The 20,422-nt window shown below is 53.0% G+C and overlaps 8 protein-coding genes across 8 annotated transcripts; 2 read left to right on the forward strand and 6 right to left on the reverse strand.

Moving 5' to 3' along the window:
- The first annotated feature begins 116 nt into the window (after positions 1-116).
- TREMEDRAFT_41354 (uncharacterized protein) lies at positions 117-4,865 on the forward strand. The gene is made up of 14 exons (XM_007008565.1): positions 117-324; positions 603-688; positions 751-869; positions 997-1,146; positions 1,235-1,450; positions 1,525-1,860; positions 1,956-2,068; positions 2,113-2,222; positions 2,288-2,417; positions 2,463-2,618; positions 2,665-2,862; positions 2,899-4,198; positions 4,270-4,486; positions 4,621-4,865. The coding sequence occupies exons 2-14, from the start codon at positions 653-655 to the stop codon at positions 4,732-4,734; spliced, it is 3,195 nt and encodes a 1,064-aa protein (XP_007008627.1). The 5' UTR covers positions 117-324; positions 603-652; the 3' UTR covers positions 4,735-4,865.
- Positions 4,866-5,265: 400 nt separating this feature from the next.
- Positions 5,266-5,970, reverse strand: TREMEDRAFT_36230 (uncharacterized protein; the record flags this gene model as incomplete). The annotated part of the gene is made up of 1 exon (XM_007008561.1): positions 5,266-5,970. A coding segment is annotated over one exon (705 nt), but the record flags the coding sequence as incomplete, so codon positions are not given.
- A 340-nt stretch (positions 5,971-6,310) lies between these two features.
- On the reverse strand, positions 6,311-8,575 carry TREMEDRAFT_70540 (uncharacterized protein; the record flags this gene model as incomplete). Its single annotated transcript, XM_007008574.1, has 11 exons — positions 6,311-6,652; positions 6,713-6,862; positions 6,908-6,963; positions 7,011-7,134; positions 7,182-7,222; positions 7,283-7,345; positions 7,395-7,527; positions 7,578-7,946; positions 7,991-8,172; positions 8,235-8,336; positions 8,533-8,575. The coding sequence occupies 11 exons, from the start codon at positions 8,573-8,575 to the stop codon at positions 6,311-6,313; spliced, it is 1,605 nt and encodes a 534-aa protein (XP_007008636.1).
- An 85-nt stretch (positions 8,576-8,660) lies between these two features.
- On the reverse strand, positions 8,661-11,896 carry TREMEDRAFT_57994 (uncharacterized protein). The gene is made up of 18 exons (XM_007008569.1): positions 11,806-11,896; positions 11,695-11,755; positions 11,516-11,552; positions 11,442-11,471; positions 11,285-11,391; positions 11,081-11,235; positions 10,938-11,033; positions 10,827-10,887; positions 10,738-10,781; positions 10,585-10,687; positions 10,408-10,538; positions 9,668-10,364; positions 9,532-9,622; positions 9,411-9,483; positions 9,333-9,364; positions 9,197-9,283; positions 8,979-9,140; positions 8,661-8,927 (listed from the first exon to the last, which is right to left on the reverse strand). The coding sequence occupies exons 2-18, from the start codon at positions 11,730-11,732 to the stop codon at positions 8,808-8,810; spliced, it is 2,064 nt and encodes a 687-aa protein (XP_007008631.1). The 5' UTR covers positions 11,733-11,755; positions 11,806-11,896; the 3' UTR covers positions 8,661-8,807.
- A 455-nt stretch (positions 11,897-12,351) lies between these two features.
- Positions 12,352-12,857, reverse strand: TREMEDRAFT_46147 (uncharacterized protein). The gene is made up of 2 exons (XM_007008566.1): positions 12,840-12,857; positions 12,352-12,785 (listed from the first exon to the last, which is right to left on the reverse strand). The coding sequence occupies exon 2, from the start codon at positions 12,737-12,739 to the stop codon at positions 12,374-12,376; it is 366 nt and encodes a 121-aa protein (XP_007008628.1). The 5' UTR covers positions 12,740-12,785; positions 12,840-12,857; the 3' UTR covers positions 12,352-12,373.
- Positions 12,858-13,060: 203 nt separating this feature from the next.
- TREMEDRAFT_70543 (uncharacterized protein) lies at positions 13,061-14,386 on the reverse strand (the record flags this gene model as incomplete). The annotated part of the gene is made up of 9 exons (XM_007008575.1): positions 13,061-13,206; positions 13,253-13,311; positions 13,355-13,489; positions 13,558-13,631; positions 13,681-13,800; positions 13,879-13,952; positions 13,997-14,131; positions 14,179-14,200; positions 14,246-14,386. 9 exons carry the CDS (start codon positions 14,384-14,386, stop codon positions 13,061-13,063), a joined length of 906 nt encoding a protein of 301 aa, XP_007008637.1.
- A 326-nt stretch (positions 14,387-14,712) lies between these two features.
- Positions 14,713-18,229, forward strand: TREMEDRAFT_74991 (uncharacterized protein; the record flags this gene model as incomplete). Its single annotated transcript, XM_007008576.1, has 13 exons — positions 14,713-14,733; positions 14,774-15,413; positions 15,557-15,577; positions 15,693-15,729; positions 15,790-16,467; positions 16,507-16,836; positions 16,883-17,038; positions 17,087-17,201; positions 17,253-17,618; positions 17,662-17,787; positions 17,829-17,863; positions 17,914-17,981; positions 18,030-18,229. The coding sequence occupies 13 exons, from the start codon at positions 14,713-14,715 to the stop codon at positions 18,227-18,229; spliced, it is 2,793 nt and encodes a 930-aa protein (XP_007008638.1).
- On the reverse strand, positions 18,230-19,936 carry TREMEDRAFT_57996 (uncharacterized protein). Its single transcript, XM_007008570.1, has 5 exons — positions 19,686-19,936; positions 19,340-19,637; positions 19,191-19,244; positions 18,477-19,142; positions 18,230-18,427 (listed from the first exon to the last, which is right to left on the reverse strand). The coding sequence occupies exons 1-5, from the start codon at positions 19,883-19,885 to the stop codon at positions 18,281-18,283; spliced, it is 1,365 nt and encodes a 454-aa protein (XP_007008632.1). The 5' UTR covers positions 19,886-19,936; the 3' UTR covers positions 18,230-18,280.
- Positions 19,937-20,422: the final 486 nt, after the last annotated feature.

Here is a 20,422-nt window from a genome sequence, read left to right on the forward strand (position 1 = left end):
TTAACCCACATCTCTATCTCCCCCAACGTCCCGTTTCATACACCCACCCACCCACCCTCCTTGGAATCGTACTCAACCCTTCGTGCCCCCTCTTGTTCCCCTCCCCGCTCTATATAGACTCAGCTTTATCTCCCACTAGTACTCTCCACCTTTCATCTTTCATCTCAACCGAAAGATAACATCCATCCCCTTATCGTACATACATACCCTCTCATATATAACCTGTCACCGTCGAGGCCGTATCGTTGATCTATCCCTCTCACAGACAGCTCGCCCCCATCCATCTGTACCGCTGCCCACCCATCTAGCATTCCACCCACCACCGTAGGTAGTCGTCTCTTCCAGCTAGACCCCACTACCATCCCCCCCATAGCCCCTCACCTCCCACCTCACCCTCCGGCTTGCAGTCCACCCGATCAAATCCCCCACGTGATGTCGTCGGTGATGAAGCTTGTCACTGCCCCTTTTCCCCCTCCTTCCTTGACCGGCTCACAGGTCACAGATCACAGACCTCGTATCCAGGGACGGCCTGCTCCTTTTGTCATCTATTCGACTCGGATATATCGTCTCGTCGTTGTATAACTCTCAGCGCTGACTTGCAGTTGATCTTTATCATTAAATAAACCCCAGTACCTCTTGTGCTCACAGCAACATGGCGACTCCCGTATCTACACCGCCGAATGGCAACGTCAGTCCATCTCAGCATCTTCCTCCTGCGCAGTATCAAAGTCGCCGTGCTGACACCTACAGCAGCTTCAACCTCTTCTCCCCGCCCAAATCACCAAGCTGAACGGCATCGGTTTGGGGACACCGGCCATCTCACGTCAGAACTCGGATCTGTCAATCAATCGGATTCGCAAGGACACCATGTGAGCGCCCCCCTGCTTGCTCCCATTCACACAATATCACGCCTGCCTATCATCCGTGTCATTGCAGCAAGGTCATCTTAGTGCGATGCTTGCACAGACTCAACGCACAGTGCTGACGAGCCTGCAGTGGTTACAGAGCTTCGCCGTTCCCCGCCAAAGCTTCCCAGCAACAAGCCGTCACCCGGATACTGGGAGAGACCGGCTTCATGCCCGCAGAATTGGTGGCGGGGGAGGTAGACTGGTTCTATGGCCATCTGGGGATCGACAACATGTACTTGTAAGTCGCATTCCGAGCTATCTCAAGCCAGTCCTGGCCCCAGTTTCACCGAATGAATCATCTCGGAACAGCGCATGCTGATCGATAGCCTATCTGAAACCCCGGAAGCCATCGCAGACCATATCCTGGCGTTGTACTCGGCAAAACTTTTGGCGTACACCAAGCATGATCCCAACAAGCTTGTGATTGACTTGGAGAAAATCACTCCTGAGGGCCAAACCGGAAGAGAAGGAGCAGTGTTTATTCATACTTCGAAGCCAGGTGTCACGGAGAAGGAAGGGCCAAGTGCGAGTGTGGAAAAACGGTAAGCTTGAGACTCCTGCTGTCATGCCTTGTAGCTCGAACCCGAATATCGTGAGAGACTTTGCTCATGCCCAGGATTGACGCACTCTTCTTGGACAATTCTAACCCTGGCAAGGCTTTTCGTCTGGAAACCTACCGATCTTCGGGTGCTATCTCGTCAACCATCTCCCAACAGCTCCGATGCTACTTCGTCGCTCTCTGTGTCTTCCCCACTTCCGTCCCGGTCAAGCTTGCAGACGGTACCACCGACATACGTTCCGTGTCGGATGCGTCGTTCTTGGAGAAAGCGAGTGACAACACGCTTGAAATATACCAGCGTGTGATGAACGAAGTCGAGCGGAGGCAGGGTCCCGTAATCGAAATGTATGAGGTGGAAGAGAGTAGGGAAAGGAGAGTGGTCATTGGCTACCGGTGTGTAATTCCCTCTGCCGTCACTAACCATCTTGACGGCTTCGTGTACTTCTTGCTCTACAGAGTGTCTAGATAGCTTGACTGATACATCATAGGATGAAGGGGACCCGCGCCTTCTTCTCTGCGCTGTCCCATTTGTATCACTTTTACGGCCTATATTCTCGACGTAAATACGTGGAACAATTCTCCAATGGGGTCACCATCATCTGTGAGTGAATACGGTCACCATGTTCGATGTTGCTGACTGGCTAGCCATGTACCTCAATCCTACTCCCAATTCGAGGGCACCGCCCATTGAGCACTCTATCCACCAAGTGGTTCGCGAAGCGTCGCTGTTGTATTGCTTGCCCGACAATCCCTTCGTGAGTTCACTCTAGTCCTCACCAGCTTGGTTGACAGTTTCCACTGTGACGGACATTGATGGCAGTTTTCAATCGATGATGACGATGATGAGAGTCCCCACGCGGTGCAAGAGGCCACTTACGCCTATGTGGGTTGGATATTTGCTCAACACTTCTGCAACCGTCTGGGCTCGGCCTATCTGGCTCTGAAAAATGGTGAGGTCCAATCGTCTTCATGTCTACCACTAGGGCTCACTTTAGTGCTTGATGACGAGAATCCCACCCATGCAGAGGTCCTCAACAAAATCAAGACCCGATTCAGGGAGGAGACGTTCACCCGCGAGAGTATTAAACAGGTCATTCACAGTCACCCTGACCTCATCAGAATGCTGTACATCAACTTTGCCATGGTTCATTGTACGTGCCTCCTTCCTCGAGTGAACGTAGTCCGCTCATGGTTCAGATCCGGCTGCCGACGAAGCATCCCAACTTACACCTACACTGTCTTTCCAACGGCTCCGCACCGAGCAACCCATGACTGACGAAGAACTGTATCATAAGATCCGCAAGACCGCATCAAACCAGCATGCTCAACAAATCTTAGAGGCCCTCCTCATATTCAACAAGCACGTGCTGAAATGCAACTTTTATCAGCCCACAAGTAAGTCATGCGTGGGTGACTTTGCTGACTGATCAGAGGTCGCACTCTCCTTCCGTCTTGACCCAGGCTTCCTGCCAGAGGTCGAGTATCCCAAAAAGCCCTTTGGCATGTTTTTCGTGGTGGGCTCCGACTTCCGTGGCTTCCACGTTCGATTCCGTGACGTCGCTCGTGGTGGCATCAGAATCATCCGATCTCGCGGTACGGAAAACTACAACTCAAACGTCCGCACCTTGTTCGATGAGAATTACGGCTTGGCTTCCACCCAGACGCTCAAGAACAAAGACATTCCCGAAGGTGGCGCTAAAGGTACAATCCTGCCTTCGGTGAATGCAAGCATGCGGGGCTGTTTCGAACAATACGTGGACTCTATCATCGACCTCCTCATCCCTGGCCAGACCCCCGGAATCAAAGGCCACATTGTGGATGTGTCTGGTCGGTCGGATCCCGAGATTCTGTTCTTCGGTCCAGACGAAAATACTGCCGACCTCATGGACTGGGCTGCCGAGCATGCTCGCTCCAGGGGTGCGCCTTGGTGGAAATCGTTCACAACAGGGAAATCGGCAGAGTTCCTCGGCGGTATACCTCATGATGCGTACGGCATGACATCGCTCTCGGTCAGACAGTACATCCTCGGCGTTCTCAAGGCCCATGGATTGAACGAAAAGGACGTGACAAAACTACAGACGGGAGGACCAGATGGTGACCTCGGCTCGAACGAAATCCTTCTATCAAAGGACAAGACTGTCGGTATCATTGACGGTTCAGGCGTGTTGTATGATCCAGCTGGTTTGGACCGCACCGAACTCGTGCGGCTTGCGAAAGCTCGCCAGATGATTTCGGAGTTTGACACTTTGAAGCTTGGCAAGGACGGATATCGCGTGTTGGTGGACGAGAAGGACGTCGCTCTTCCGACGGGTGAGATCGTCCCCGACGGCACCGATTTCCGGAACAACTTTCACTTCCGAGTCAAGTGTGACCTCTTTGTTCCCTGCGGTGGTCGACCTGAAGCTGTCAACATCTCCAATGTTGCACGGTTAGTGGACGCAGATGGCAAGCCGAACTTCAAGTACGTCGTCGAAGGTGCCAATCTGTTTATCACCCAACAGTCTCGTCTGTTCTTGGAGAAGAAGGGGGTGGTGTTGTTCAAAGACTCGAGCACGAACAAGGGAGGGGTCACGAGTTCGTCGTTGGAGGTCCTCGCCGGGCTGGGTCTGACGGATCAGGAGTATATGGAAGAGATGGTGTTCAAGGACGGAAAGTCAAGCGACTTTTACAAGAGCTATGTGCGGGATATACAGCACAAGATTTGTGAGAACGCTGCGGCGGAGTACAGCTGGTGAGTGTGCTGGTCACTCGACCATTTGACTCCCATCCCTTCGTATCGTGTATTTGTTGCTGATCTGTCAGCATTACCAAAGAATACCAGCGCAACAAGAGCTCTGTTCCTCGCACAATCATCTCTGACCGTCTCTCTTCCACCCTCAACGATCTCCAAGCTGAACTGGAGCGATCAGACCTCTACGAGAATGAACACTCGAGGAAGAATGTGTTGGTCAAAGCTTTCCCAGAGACTTTGGTCAAGAAGCTCGGGTTGGAACAATTGATGAACCGTTTACCCGAGCAGGTACGTGGCCGGTCGTTATGCGCGCGTCCTCCTCATCATTCTCTTCCCCACAGCCCTGATATTGTCATATGCTCCTGACCCCTCGCCGTGATAACTTCGCACCTGCAAGTGACTTGTCGCCCGCTAACAGACAGTATCAACGCGCCGTCTGGTCGGCGTGGGTGAGCTCAAACTACATTTACGAAATTGGTTCCCTCGCCGCCACGCCTGTCGACTTTTACCACTTCTTCTCCAAGCTGGCACTATAAGGGAACGTCATGAGCTTGAAGAGCTGGAGCAAAAGCCGCTGGGCAGGAGGCGAGATGAAATGTCAAATGACCGACCCGAATTAATGTGTATACGATGCATGACGCCTGATGAAAGTTGCCCTTTCTCTTGGACCATTTTGCATGGTTCTCTTCACTCCACCAAGCAAGGCCTTGTGACCCTGATACGAGCCCTACCCTCTGACGGCTCCGACCACGAGATGATCATGACGTCTGGATGCCCACTTTGAGCCTCGTCTTCGAGCTTGAGTGTGCTCGGTCGGGTCGACGTGACGGAAAGTAGCTAGCTACTCTTGGAACTTGGGACACTGCCATGGATATGAGCCAGGTTGTTCCCGTCCACTACTCTCCCTCATCGACGTCGGTGCAGATGCCGAGGTGATATGATGTCAAAGAGTAGGGTCATACACGTCTCACTCACATGCATCATCAACCTGGTTTATTATCCCTCATGTACCGTTAAATATGTTACACCTCACCCCCAAATACCCCGTTTTGAATGAGGAATGCTTATCATCTCCTCCTCCCCGACCTCCCAGTTTGTTCCTCCTCTGCCGCTCCATCGCCGAACAGCCACTCCAGTCCCGAGGCCTTGGCCAAAGCCGTCTTGACGTAATCCTGCACCACATCCTGCCATCCTATCCCTCCTTCCTCCCTGTTCAACCCGGTGGCAGAGTTGAGAAGTGTCGTGACGAAATCTTCACCCGGTACGTTCCCACCACCCTTCTTTGACCCTCTCTTTCCCTTTTTCTGTTTGCTACTCCTCGTTCGAGAGGAGATGGGTTCAGTCCCACCGAAGAGACCAGATCGAGATGTGGATTTCCTGCTGCGACTACTCCTAGGGGAATCGGTAAATAGACCGGCGAGAGAAGCCAAACCTGGTATTGACCCTCCATTCTGTCCGCCCATCCACTGTTGAGCCGCAGAAAACATATCTTCCATGCTCCCTTGTCCCGAATTGGCCATGACCCAAGCGATGATACCTACGATGGGACCGATGCGAAGGGCGAAACGAAGGATTCTGGAAAAATAACCGAAGACGCCGGCGAGGGTGGTCCACACGATGTAAAAGGAGAGGATGACGATGATCCACCAAGCGTACGGAGCGGCGGTTCGGAAGATGGGAAGGAAAGAGAGCGGGTGGCTGAGGGAGGGAGGGTTGAGTACAAGTTGTTGAAGTTGGCGAGGAAGGTGAGGAAGGATGTGTTGGTAGAGTAGCCTGAGGAGGGGTTAGCAAGTGACGAGAGTTGCCGAGTCGACACAGGACTCACTCCATGACGATCAGATAGCCAATTCTAAGTGCCGACGGTGTGAAGTAGAGTGATAACGATACGGTGCATGTGTCGTAGAGACAAAGTGGAGAAAGGTTATATAGGTGAGTGAGTTTAGAGTAGTAAGTTTGCGTAGTGACGGCGACGTGGCACGTGGCACTTGGCACTTGGTGGACGAGTTGGCGCTGACATTCGTCTTTTAGAAGGTGATACCGTGGTGCATGTCTTTGCGTGTGTAGGCTGTTATAAAATGATGTCAAATACTACTTATGATCAACATCCATCCCCTACTCATCCTTCGCAAACACCGCAGCTCCCTCTTGCTCCACAACGTCCCAAGTCGCGTTCACACACTCCAATGTCGTCTTCAGTCCACCCATGGCAAACCGGATGCAGGTCATCTCCCCTTCCTCAGTCTTGATCACCGTCCGAGTCAAGAACACGTCACTCCTCGCCATCAGACGCTCATGCAGGGTCTTGTTCAACCTATTCAGGTCATCGTCCTCGCCTCCCTCGTATCCCTGTGGCTGAAGACGGAAGACGAGTAGACTCAGACTTGGTTCGGCGACGAGTTTAAAATCCTTTGACGACCTGATCCGATCTGCCAATTTTCGGCAGTGATGGATTCCCTAGATCATCAGTCATCGTTCTCGCCACAATTCCTCGACGTTGAGATACAGACGACTCACTGATCGTAGATGTTTTTGCAACCCATCAACGCCGTAACTTCGGAGGACGAACCACAGTTTGACATTCCTGAACCGTCTTCCCAGAGCCAATTGCCAGTTGCGATAGTCGATGACAATTCCTGAATCACCTTCTTTACTCCGCAAGAACGCCTACTCGGTGAGCGACAGAACCATCTCGTGACCACTCGGACCCACTGGTGTGACATCCAGAGCCTCTGTCAGATCCTTCCTGTCCCTGATGTAAAATAGCGCTGTTAGGTCTTTAGCCAGACTTCACACGAGCATTGAACCTACTGACAATAATCAAACCCCACGAGACCCCATTTGTGAGCGTTGGCGCAGAATGAATGAGCATATGTGTTGACCTCGTCGAGACGAAGCTTCGCTCGATACTCTGGAAGGGCATAAGCCATCCCTGCCCACTATAAAGGTATCAGCCCTTTCCTTGGTCATCAATGGCAGGACCCACAGCAGCATCAACATGGAGAAACGCGGTGGGGTAGGAGTTCACTCGCTGTCAGTATCCTCCGACTTCTGATGTGAGTAAGCTACTTATATGAACACACTCACAGACTTGACCAATGTCTGCGATATGGTCGACTGCACCGGTAGAGGTTGTTCCGATTGTCGCGACTGATTTTTGAGCATTCCGACTCTGGATCTGGATGATTGGAAGACGTACCGACAAAGAACGGTACCAGATCGGTGGCTACGTCGGCCTCGATCGCTTCTCGAAGAGCATCTCCACGAAGAGCGTAGCCGTCGGCGGCGGTCACATGGACCGCTCTGAATCGAAGACCCAGTAGTCGAGCGGCCTGCTGGATTCAGCTGAACCTTTCCCCGGGGTGAACTGGGAATGACTCACCTTGGCAGCAATGCTGTGGGTTTGAGTACTGCCATACATCACAAGCTTTTGAGACCACTTCTCTCGGACCTCGTTGGAAATTGGAGATCCCGGGACAGCGTCCATTCCTGGACTGGTCAAGACCGTCGCTGAGATACCGTAGAGCCCTTTCCCTGGCCGCCATTGCAGCTGTGAAAGCTGCTTCTGAAGCGGTTCCCTACTCTTCAGCCGAGTGACATCACCAACTGGAGATATGTTGGACCAACGTACCGAGATTATTCCCCCTCCCTTCCCACTCCCTATATGAAATGAAGGATGCAGACCTAATATCTTGGCCATCCAGTCCATGACAACTTGTTCGAGTTCTGTGCACGCTGGGGAACATACCCACTGCGTGTGAGAGTATAATGAGCGAGCGTGAACCAATAACTCACGTTGAAACCTGGATTGCTAACACTTGCGGCATAGAGATCTCCTAGCATGCTCTCGAAGGTGGATATAGCGGGAAAGTAGGCGAAGAAGCTGGGGTGTTGCCAATGGGTGATCCCCGGTAAGATGAGACGCTGAAAGTCACGAGCGATGGAAGGGAAAGGTTGGCCAGTTTGAGGGGCTTCACCTGTCAGGGATCAGCTCGGACGTTGCCCATGTGGATGTCATGCATGAGGAAGTGAGACAAACCAGGTAGTTGGGCAAGAAGATACCCCGGTTCCACCTCGGCCTTGACCGGTCGTCGGTCCAAGTGGGTATAGTAGTCGCATATGGCATCGACGGCGGCATAACCTGGTGATGAGTGCAGAGTCAGGTTGTTGTAAGTGGTTGTTTATACAGACCCGCTTGTCTAAACCTTGCACTGTTCAGCTATATCATACATGGTCGGTTGGTAACATGATACGCTTACCCTTCGATATCCATCATCCGACCGGCAGACACAGCTTGAGGAAAGTTATACCAAGTGCGAGTAATATGGGGTGAGTACAAGGGCAAGATCGATCCAAACCCACCAACGAGGCAAGTGTCATATGTAGTAAATGAGATCTCTTGAACGTCGCCCGTGTCAAATCTGATGACTTGATCAGACAGATGATGGATACCGACCCGACGTCTCGCAGCGTACTCTCCTACATTATTAGACGATCAGACATCAGCTCCACAATCGACACGGCGAATGCATCCAGATGGCATCTCTCTCCCTCTCCCCCGTATCCACTCTGTCGAACCAGATCAAGAGCCCGACAGCTCGACAGCAGACACCTAGTCGGAAATGTCATCCAAGGCAGAGATCAATGGCGACACCACATGCTGACCGCGGTTCTTGTAAAACGCTGCCACCTTTTCGGCACGCTCTGCGATCCCATCCGGTGTCAAACCAAACTGTTCGCGTCAGTCATGCGATCACATCGACTGCTAGCCATCGACACTCACCTTCTCGTACACCTGGTCGTACGGACCGGAAGCTCCCCATGCTTTCAGACCAAAGTGCTCGTGACTCACGTTGCCCCACCCATAGGTTGAGTAAGCTTCAACCGACAAGACGGGGTTTCCGGATGGGAGGACGCTCAGCTTGTAAGCCTTGTCTTGGGCCAACTGCACATCAATTAGCGCCTTGTCTTTACGGACCATCGCTCATCCAAGCCACTCACAAAGACGTCGACGCAGGGCATGCTGACCATGCGGACTTTGAGGCCCTTGCTCTTGAGCTTCTGGATCGCCGCAACACAGAGTCCGACCTAATGATATCAACTGCAATCATGATCAGAATGCGCAGTCATGACTCACCTCGGATCCGGTGGAGACGATTGTCAGATCGGCTAGTCCCATCAGTGCTTTGTTCCGTTAACAGAACACAAGACCCACCATTCTCAACTTCCTCCAGCACGTATGCACCCTTGGTCGCTTTCTGGATGGTGGATCCCTCCAGTTGAGGCAGCTATGCGATGAGCCTGACTATGCCCAAAAGATGACGATATTGACTCACGTTTTGACGCGACAACGCCATGACAGATGGAGTACCTGTCGAAAGCAGGGCCACCATGTAAGCGGCAGATGTTTCGTTACCATCGGCGGGTCTAGTGTAATCAGCACATCCTCCGTCTAGACAAACGATATCTCACCTCCAGAAGGCCAGATTGGGCATGGCACGGAGCCAGGCAGCAGTCTCAACCGGTTGGTGAGTGGGTCCGTCTTCACCCAGACCGATAGAATCGTGGGTCGCGACGCATATCATTCGGAAGTGAGAGAGAGCGGCGAGACGAACGGCTCCAGCGGCGTATGACACAAAGTTGAGGAATGTAGCGTTGAAGGGAATGACACCTCCATATGCTGCCAAGCCGTTGCAGATGGCCACCATACCATGTTCCCTGACACCGAAACGGAAGTATCTTCCAGCATATGAGCCAAGACCGGTGGAGGGGGGTTGAAAGTCTTCGGCGTCTTTCCATCTAGTCAAGTTCGAGCCCGTTAGATCGGCGGAACCCCCAATGAGCTCTGGAAGAGCGGCGGCCAGTTTGGTGAGGACAGTTTCTGACAGCTTTCGACTGGCGACGGCGGGATCGGATGGCGAGTAGGTGGGCAAGGCTTTCTCCCAGCCGTCTGGCAGACGGCCTTCAAAGCGACGGACGAGCTCGGAGGCCTCTTTGGGATACTGTTGCTTGTATTTTTCCAACAATTCGTTCCACTCGGCTTCCGCTTTGGCGCCTTTGTCGATAACAGCCTTGTACAAATCGGTGGTACTTTGAAGGATCTGAAATTTGGCTTCGGGGTCAAAGCCAAAAGTCGTTTTCAGGTGGGCGATATCATCGGCCTTGAGTGCTAGTAGTAAGAAAGGGTCTTTGAGACGGTTGAAACAACTCACGAGATCCGTGTACACCATGGGTACCCTGTTGCTTGGATCCGAATCCAATGATGGTCTTAAGATTGATCAGAGTGGGAGCCGAGACACTCGTCTTTGCCTCGGCGATGGCGGCTTCGATGGCAGCAAAGTCGCTATAAACTCAGCGTCATTCCAGTAGTTCACACAAATGCAGCCCACGAGTCACCGTTCTCAACGTGAAGAACATTCCACCCGTAGGATTTGACACGGGCCTCCACGTCTTCGGTGAAAGAGACGGCAGTGTCACCGTCAATAGTGATCTCTGTCACGAGTCAGCTTGGGGCTGAACGGGTACAACAGGTTATGACTCACTGTTGTTGTCGTAGACAGCGATGAGGTTGCCCAGTTGGAGATGACTGAGTGGTCAGTGTGAGCGACGGATGGAATGCAAGCCGACGAACCCGGCAAGTGACATGGCTTCAGAAGAAACACCTTCCTGCAGACAACCATCTCCCAGGAATGCTGTGTAGGGTCAGCGTGACAGGACGCCAGTGCAGAACGATGTCACTCACCATAGATCTTGTTGTCGACGATGGGGAAGCCATCCTTGTTGAACACTGCGGCCAGGTGGGCTTGAGCGATGGCCATACCGACAGCGTTGCAGATACCTATGGGCCTATCAACAAGGAGGACTCTTTTTGATCACCGCACTCACCCTGTCCGAGAGGACCGGTTGTGACCTCGATACCATCAGTCATATGGGCCTCTGGGTGACCGGGGGTAATAGAGCCGAGCTGACGGAACGACTTGAGGTCATCCATGGACAGCTTGTAGCCGCAGAGGTGCAGCATGATGTATTGGAGAGCGCACCTGATGAGGGTCAATGGCCATTTCACGCCAAGAGAAGTAAACGACTAACGCATGACCGTTTGAGAGCACAAAGCGGTCACGGTTCCACCATCCCGAGTTTTTGGAGTTGAATTTTAGGAATTTGGTCCAGAGGACATGAGCGACGGGGGCCATCCCCTTGGAGAGAGTCAGCTTGGCTACAGCACTGACAGAGACAAGTGCCCTACCATGGGAGCACCGGGATGACCAGAGTTTGCCTGAGAGGGTAAGCTCTAACACTAGCAAAGAAGAGCCTTCTCACCTTTGCAACGACATCAGCAGCGAGGACTCGAATGTTGCTGATTGTCAGCAACGGGCCGGACGGTGAGATTTCCCTGGTGCGATAGGGAGGTAGCTAGAAGATGGAGTAGGTATACAGTGAGTGTACAGGAAGTAGAAGGGGGACGGTGGGAGGGACGAGATGATGCAGGGCTCACTCACTTTACACATTGAATATCAGCGTCAGTGAAGCCGGTCATGATGTGAGATGCAGCACCGTAATCTGTGAGTCAGTACGGGTAGAGAGAGTTGACGGACAAGAAGGAGACGCACGTTTATGAAGAGACGCAATAGACGAGGGGATCGTGATAAAAGGAAGAAGTTTGTAGGGAAGAGAAAGAGAAAGATAGGGAGGAAGGAAGAGAGAGAGAGAGGAATGATCAAGATGAATAAACCCCGGTCCTCTTTTTCCCACGCCTTCCCCATCCCCCCACTTTAGCTCACCACCCCCCATTAGTAAACTCATTAGTAAACCTATTGGCATGGCAAGCCTAACCGCCTGACCATGCACTAACACAACCTAATCATGCCTAATCATCTGCTATCAATCAACCAATGGAGGGATGGCCGCGATGGCCGGGCTGCGGGATGAACCGGGCCGAAGGGTGCGACCGCACACGTGGCTTATCGAGCATCGGGGCAGCCAGCTCCTTACAGAGGGAAGTAATTAGTAGCAGTAGTTGGTAGTCAGTACAAGTTGCACCTTGGCAGTATGCATCATTGCAGCTGGGAGAGGAGAATCGAGTAGATGGCGATGCTCCCTCCCCGCCCCCCCCTTCCCCCCCTCGACGGTCACTAGATGCATGATTAATGTCACACCCAGAGCGCACTCGGCATCCCGTCACACTCGCTGTCCTCCACCACCCGCGCTCGCCTCCATTCCAGCACCCCCTCCTCCAGTGATGGGCTCTGCGTGTTCCACCACCAGCTTGGGACCTTTGAACATGCTGCTGACCGTCGCAGCCCTCTCCATCACCTCTAGTTCCTTCCTCCGAGCTTGGTAGAATCGGTGCAGTTCGTTGGGATCGGGAGTCAATGTCGGAGTGGACCCGGGAGGGGGGGACAGAGAAGCCAGGACAGGCTTGAACATGTCATCCGTACGTCTCACAAAGTATTCGTGAAAGTTGTAAGACGCGAAACGAGTGGCCGTGTTGCGGGTTGAGGCGTACAGGCTCTGGATCGCGGCTACGGTGGGAAGAGCGGGCATGTCGTGTCTCGTCTTAAAAGACTGAGGATACGACGGGAGACCTGACCGAGGGGGGTAAGCGACGGTACGCCAAGTGAACAGACACCCGGGCTCACCGGACAAGGTTCAATCACTACTCTTGGCTGGACGGAGAGAGTTGGAGAGAGAGCAAGAGGGGGTCAGAGTAAGTAAGTAGTAGTGCCGTCGCCTTTCATCGTCCTTTCCATCGTCATCGGACACGTGACGGCGGATATGGCTATTGTACCCAATCGTCATGATTCGTGTATTCATAACCCGCCTCTGCAACCACTCATAAATCTCAACAAGATGTCAAACAACATTCTACAGATCCTTGACCACCTTGCGAGGCAGTTCAACCTCCCCCTTGTCCGCCTCTTGCAATGGGTTGCTCACTCCACCAGAACTGGAGCCTTTACCTTTCGCCTCGATATCGGCAGCCCACAGGGCCGCTCCCACCGTCGTCGTGACTGTCCGTCAGCCGCCATACCCTGCATGTGTTACGCAATCACCCACATATGAACACTATTGAGACCACGGGGATGAGGTTGAGTAGAGTGGCGACGGTACCCAGTCTGACCCGTCAGCTAGGTCACATCCCATGGACATCAGACTTACGCGGTGTAACCTCCCCTGCGACGGTGTACGGCTGATTGACGCTGCTCCTTGTCGTATCCTTTTAGTTGAAAGTATCTGGCATGATAACCTGGCCCTGCTTTAAATCCTGTGGACGTGTCAGCTCCGTGTTGTATTCTTGTTCATGGCCTACCGTTGTATCTGAACAAATCAGTACAATTCGAGACGTAGCGATAAAGACTCACCCGACGAAGAAGGCGGTACCGACGACAGGGATCAGGTTGAGAGGCAATGTGAGGAGATAGCGGACGATGTTGTCCTGTCGATAGTGAGCATTCGTACAACGTGCTAAAGACAACCATACACACCGTACTAAACTTGCTCAGGGGCTTTGTGAGGACCTGACCGAGCTGTCTTGTTCTTCCTCCGCTACTAGTGACTTGACGACCTCGTTCGACCAGGGTGTTTTGTCCTCTCAGCAGGAGAACCTTGGTCAACGTCAGCCTGGGACGGCTGTCATGAGACAGGAAGACTTACCGCATCGAAGAGATCGACCCCGACTTGACGAGGAAACTTCGAGCTAAAAAAGTGATGATCACATAGGCCTCGCCGAGCACCAAAGGGACGGCAGCTATGAAGGCTGCAAAGTCAGCGGGGAGTGGAGGACAAAAAAGAGCCACTCGCCGAGTGGCCCACTGAAAAGAGCAAGGAAGGCAACCTGAGGGAGGTACGTGAGGGTGAAGAGAGCTACGATGACGGCGAGAGACACCAAGACGCCCTTGAAGAGAGTAGGGATGAGGGGGCGGATGAGAGAGGGGTCTGACGGTTCAGCGTTAGCAGCAAAAGCGAGAGAGGCTGAGACAGACGACTGAAGAGGTAGACTATGCCCTATGAGTCAGCAAGGATGGAGTATAGTTAGGAGAGATTACTGACCCATATGGGATAAAGCCATACGCCGCCGAGGACGGCATCCTGAGCGACACGAGCGGTGGCATGGACGTGACGTTGAGCGATGTCAACGATAGAGTTCTGAGTAGGATTGCTGGTGGACGGACGGTCGTTGACGTTGGTCATGTTGTGAGATAAGGCTAGATTTGACGAGTGAGAGGAGAGATGTGAATGAGAGGGAAGAAGAGACGGAACGTATACACATGTAGTTAGGGTGGGTGGGTAGTGGTGGTGGTGGTGAGTGAGTGACGTCATAAGCGGTATTACTAGTACCTACTCACTCTACTCGACTACTCAACTACTACTACTGTATCATGAGTGACACAACGTGAGGGATGCATGTCATGCATGTCATCCGATACGCTGCTACCAGCAAGCTACTACCACTAGGTACTGATCACTGACTGCTACCACACTGTTGTTCATCAGCCATCTACAGGTAAGCGGTACTCATGGCACAGCGTCTCGAACAGGTGAGCATGAGCCACCCGTAACGCACGGGCTCATCTTCAGATCGTTTGGGTTGACGAGGAGGATGAAGCCTCTCCAGATCTCCAAGAGGAATACATCGCACTCGGCCTATACAATCGCGACAGCTTCCTTCGTAGATATGAGCTGGTCCGCTTCAGAAGTCTGCTCAGAGCCACCTTGCGCACTTCCCATCTCGCTCTTCGACCTGTTCTCGCCGGTAATCTCCGTCACCTCATCGAGGGCACCGACAGCGGAGAGTTTGCGTATTGGGTCGACTTTGACAAAAGGGTCATGATCATGACCGGCTGTGGGGAGGGACGATGGACGTTTGACCAGCTCAAGCAGGGTTACTGGGCTGCCCAAGTTGAGACCTACGAAGAGAAGGTCAAGATTCGTCGGGAGCGCTCAAGCGGTGCAGGAAGGGATGGCGCCAGTCAAGCGACCAAAGGCGATTGCCCAACCCACGAAAGATGGAGGACGCACCCGTCGGGTATTATGAAGAGGAGAGTGACGAGTGACCTGTTGAAGGAGGGGAACACGGGGGACAGACTGGGGACAGACCGAGATATGCATGAGGTCGCGATGGGGCATAGAGTTGCGCTGGGGTTGGAGCGATGCCAGGTGGTGAACGCTACATGCTGCATGCTGCATGCTGCTGCTCCAAGAAATATCACTACTGTAAGTCAGCTTGTCTTTATCCTCACGTGTTTCAACCGACTACTCACCTATACTTACTACTGTACTACTTTCTGAACCTACTCTCCTCTCCTCTCTCACTCACCCTTCACCCTGGCCCGGCCATGCGACAAGCGACGCCTGCAACAGCTCAAGGTGGACCCTCTAGGCGTGAGTGCATGTTCACTCTCGCTGCTAACCATCACCTAAGCTTACGGATGCAGACGACGGTCCCTTGAAAAGGTCGGCATTTCCCTTGTCCGCCCGTTCGATGCTGACACACCAGAGGTGACGCTTGCCTGCCTTGTCGCCGCAGACGCATTGTCAGTCCTCCCCCGCCCAATCAGCATCGTATGATCAACGCTCATCTCGTAGTGATGTAGCGCCGAAAGGCCCGCATGCGCGACTTGCTCTCGACTCAAGAAACATTGCAAATACGATCCAGTAGTCGAGCAGAACACGGTTGCCGGCTTGCAAGCCAAGATAGGTGGGATCCACGCTCATTTCTGCTCGTATGTCAGAGCTTATATCTCCACAGCTCAACTCGAACAGCAACTCTCTGCCTCTCTGAGGACTACTCCGGCAAATCAGGATGATCTCCTCCCTCCCCTCCCCCAAACAACACCCAACTCCGCTGCTGACGCCGCTCTTTTCGCCACCTTTACCACAGGCTTGTCCGATTTCAGCCCTGGTCCCACGTCCGCCGGTCCGTCTAGCATCCCTACCATCACTCCTCAACTGCGCCAACCACCCATGCATTCGTCTGAAACCTTAACACTATCACCAGCGTTCGGCAGTACGCAACAACTGACACATATGAGGCCCAGTGCCGCCCCGGCTCCTCTTCTCGATTTCGATTTCGGGCTTCTTGATCGAGAGATGGTGGATCTTACCGGGGCGTTTAGCCACTCTGGCAGTGAATGGATGAGTAGTGGTCATGGCCACGTCCACGACCGCAACGACCAGTTCCCCCCCTTCGTATCCTCAGCCTTCGTGAATGGCGACGTCATGGGAGGATGGTTTGACCCTACGGATGTTCCGCATCATGTCAGAGACCACCTGTGAGTGTGTGTGTGATCAGGTATCTCACTGATGGGCAGGCTTGACCTTTACTTTAGCCGGAATGGTTTATTTCAAGTACCCATCGATGGGGCTACGTTCTTCACTCGACTGACCTGGCCGCCAGCGAGACGTCCTCACCCTGCTCTCATGTACGCCATGTTCCTTGTGGGCGCCGGTAGCTCCACTCAGCCTTCCCTTCGGCGACTAGAGTCGACCTTCCTCGAGATAGCAGAACAGCAGATCAAGTCGGGAGTGAGGACCCATGATCGTATCATCGACGTCATCCGGGGGATGGTCATTGTTGTCAACTTTTACTACATCAAAGAGGAGTACAACCTAGGGTACAGCATGGTGGGTCAAGCAGCTAGGTGAGTCTTCCTCCGCACGACCCATGATGATCGAGTTTGACACCAGACTTGCCATTGCGGCCGGCCTTCACCGGATTCCATCCTCCGTCTGGCAGCCCAAACCAAAAGTCAACCTCATCGCATCGTACACCCTGCGAGAAGGCCTATACGCTGTCAGTCCCGCCGATGATATCATGACTCATGCCTCGCGTATCCTGACTTTGTGAGTCCATCTGGCTACTGCTTTATCGGCCACTATGCTCATGAACAGCTGGATCGTGTACGTTTTGGACGCCTGCTCTGCAATCGCATATCAATACGACCCTGTCTTCAACATTAATGATGTCACGACCCCTCTACCACGGCCCTATGACCATTACACATTGGTACGGCGAGACTTGCGGCTCTTGATTCATGAGCTGAGCTGACGACCTCAGGGCTTGGTCTCGATTCAAGACGATGTTCCCATCAGCTCCATACTGGCCGACCCACCTACGCCTGGCAGGCCTGATGACAACTACCACTTGATCCGACTCAAAGCCATGACCTTTCAACTGGAGGCTGCAAGATTACGGCGCGTCAAACCTGAAGTTTTCAATGAAGCTATCATGAGTCAAGCGAGGGGATTGGAGAGCCGGGCGACTCATATGACTCACCCGGAGTCCCATGGGCGGTTACGACATTGCCTCGAAGTATTTTGTGATCATCTCCCTCCAGCTTTTCGGTGCCCTTGGTCCCAATGGGATGAAGGCTCTGAGACCGCACTCCCTCGCATGGCCATGTCACGCCAAGCAGCCATCATAGTGGGTGAATCTATCGGTGACAGGTCTGCTAACTGACACTCAGTCTGTGCTGATCGGAGACGCGTACCTTCAGTTGTGGAATGTGAAATTACTTGATGCTGAAAACACTCGAGCTCTCTTCGTAGCCCGCAGGCTTGTTAGTGTCATATGTTTGTTCACGGGTGAAAGCGTAAGTCGGTGGAAAAGCGGTATACCTCGGCTGACCTTCAGTTGACTTCGGGCTTTGATCTCTTCATCATCACAATGTATGTCAATCTTACCCACGTCTTTGGTGATCGTGACGACTGACGGTCAGATGGAACGAAGTGGCGATGATTTTACTACGTGAAGTGAAGAGACTGCAGACGCTGGGAGATCATGCTGGTGAGCTTTCAGCAAATAATACACGACTAGAGATCTGATATGTGTCAGGCGCGGAGGTCATCGACGCTGATTTGGACGTTGTCATTGACGGTCTCAAACGATGGGCTGGTCACGCCATTTCCAAAGATCACGAATCGGTCGACATTGCAGCTGTCAACACGAAGATGTTGGATCGCCTGCGCCAAATACCCCTGGACGAATGGCGGCAGGCCTTCGATGACGAGATCACAGGTGGGGTACGACAGTAGACGAATGCAATGCAATGCATGCTCGTGGTCACATGAAAGGAAAGTCGAGATCTACAGCAAACGGCCCAATGTATCCTGAGAAAAGGAAACTTGATCGCTGCTGTAGGCTATCTCGCCTCGGATGTGGGTTGACAAAACCTTGCCTCGGAGTTGACGACCAAGATAAGGCGACACCTTGTTTCGGAAGATCAGGTTTTTCTGTCATTAGTACATGTTGTCAAAACGATTGGCTATGGGAGAAACCGACCTCCTGTATCAGAGTGTTCGCCTCTGGGTCAAATACGACAAAATCGGCGTCTGCCCCAACCTCGAGACTTCCCTTGCTCCCTGCCAATCCGACCTGCGCAGACTGCTTCGATGATAGCCAGCTCACTACACGTGGCAGATCGACTTTGTCACCAAGCTCGGTCCAAAGCAAAGGTAGACCAAGACCGAGCCCAGAGACGCCTCCCCAAGCCGACATGAAATCACCCTTCTTAAGCTCCGGGGTGCAAGGCGAATGGTCAGAAACGATGTAATCGATGGTCCCGTCCACGACGCCCTGGAGGAGTCGCTGTCGATTCTCCTCGGATCGGATAGGGGGGCAGCATTTGTACTGCGTGGCGAGGGGTGGAATGTCGTCGGAGCGCAATGTGAGGTAATGGAAACAGGTCTCGACTGTGAGATTCTGGATACCAGAAGCTCGGGCTTGTCTGATTCGGGGTAGAGCGTCTGCAGCGGAAAGATGAACGATGTGGAAGCGAAGTTGGGGATAGGATCGGGCCACTCTGAGGATCACCTCAAGAGCTGAGAGCTCGAGCTCGGGGGGTCGGGAAGCGAGAAAAGTGGAGTATCGCGAGGGATCCGCATGAGTATGCTCGGGAGAATGTCCACAATCGACCTCTGCGTGGAAAAGGATGAGCGCGTTGGTGTTCTAGACGATGATCAGCTGTATTGGCGATGAGAGATAGATAGAGCTCACCTTGAGCGCTTCGCACGCTGCGTTGAGGTCCCCTTCAGTGACATGTTGAAACTCCTGACGCCTGATCAGCACGTGAGATGGTTGGGGGGTCGATCTGTGTATGTGTGGGATATGTGTGGAATAATGTTACATGTTGTCCATCGACTGACCTCGACGCCGGAATCTATCAAGAAACACTTGAAGCCTTTGACCCCTTTGTTCAACATGGGTACCAACTCGTCCTCGTTCCCCGGCACTATACCACCCCAAAAGCCCACGTCGCAGTACACCCCGCTCCGCTCGGCCTCCACACGTTTGACGTCTAGACTGTCAACGCTGGTCGTCGAGGGTATCGAGTTGAGTGGCATGTCAATGAGCGTTGTGATTCCTCCAGTGAGAGCGGCTTGTGTGCCGGTTTGAAATCCTTCCCAGGCTGTTCGACCAGGCTGGTTGAGGTGAACGTGACAGCTGTTGTTACGTGAGCTCGTCGACCACGGCCAGAGAACGTCCCCTTACTCGATCAATCCAGGAAGCAGGACGTGACCTTCGTGCAGACGGAGAACCTGGTTGTCGGGATCATCAGGAACGACCTCGTGCCCCTTGAGGACCGAGGTGATACGCCCGCTGTCGAGGTCGATGGTTAGTGTGACCGGTCGTAGGCCCGATTCGTTTGGTAGGACTGCAAGATCCGAGATCACGATAAGCTGGCGGGGCATGACCGGATGGCACGGGCGTCGTGTAGAAAGAAGCAAGGAAGGATGGATGGTCTCGACGTCAAGTGGGCAAGGCAAAGTCGTCAGAGATGCTGTCGATGCAAGAGAAGAAACAATGGAAGTGTAGAGAAAGGAACCCAGCCTACAGCATTACAGCATTGTCCATTTGGTCTCATGCACAGTGTACGGGAAGTCCCAGGAAATCACCGCAATGTCACCCTTCCTTCCTTTCTTCCCTTCCCCTCCCCTTTATGAACTTTCAGCTGAGGCCTTGCCAACAGTGAGCTTCCCTGTGCAACTCATCCCGGAGTCCACAGTAGCTGACACTGATGACCACCTCTATCCTTCCAACATTGATAACTTACTTCCCATCATACACACCGCCTATCCAATCAATAATCCCACCAGGAAAAATGGGAAGAGAGCATCTCATAAGTAATTCAGGCCGAAATACACTTACTCTTGCAGCTGCTTTGATTGAGGATCTACGAGACGTCCTGCAACAGTACTATGCAGAAGGGATGACAGATTGGAAGGCCA

Source organism: Tremella mesenterica (genome assembly GCF_000271645.1).
Source record: "Tremella mesenterica DSM 1558 unplaced genomic scaffold TREMEscaffold_25, whole genome shotgun sequence".
Classification (NCBI taxonomy): Eukaryota; Fungi; Basidiomycota; class Tremellomycetes; order Tremellales; family Tremellaceae; genus Tremella; species Tremella mesenterica.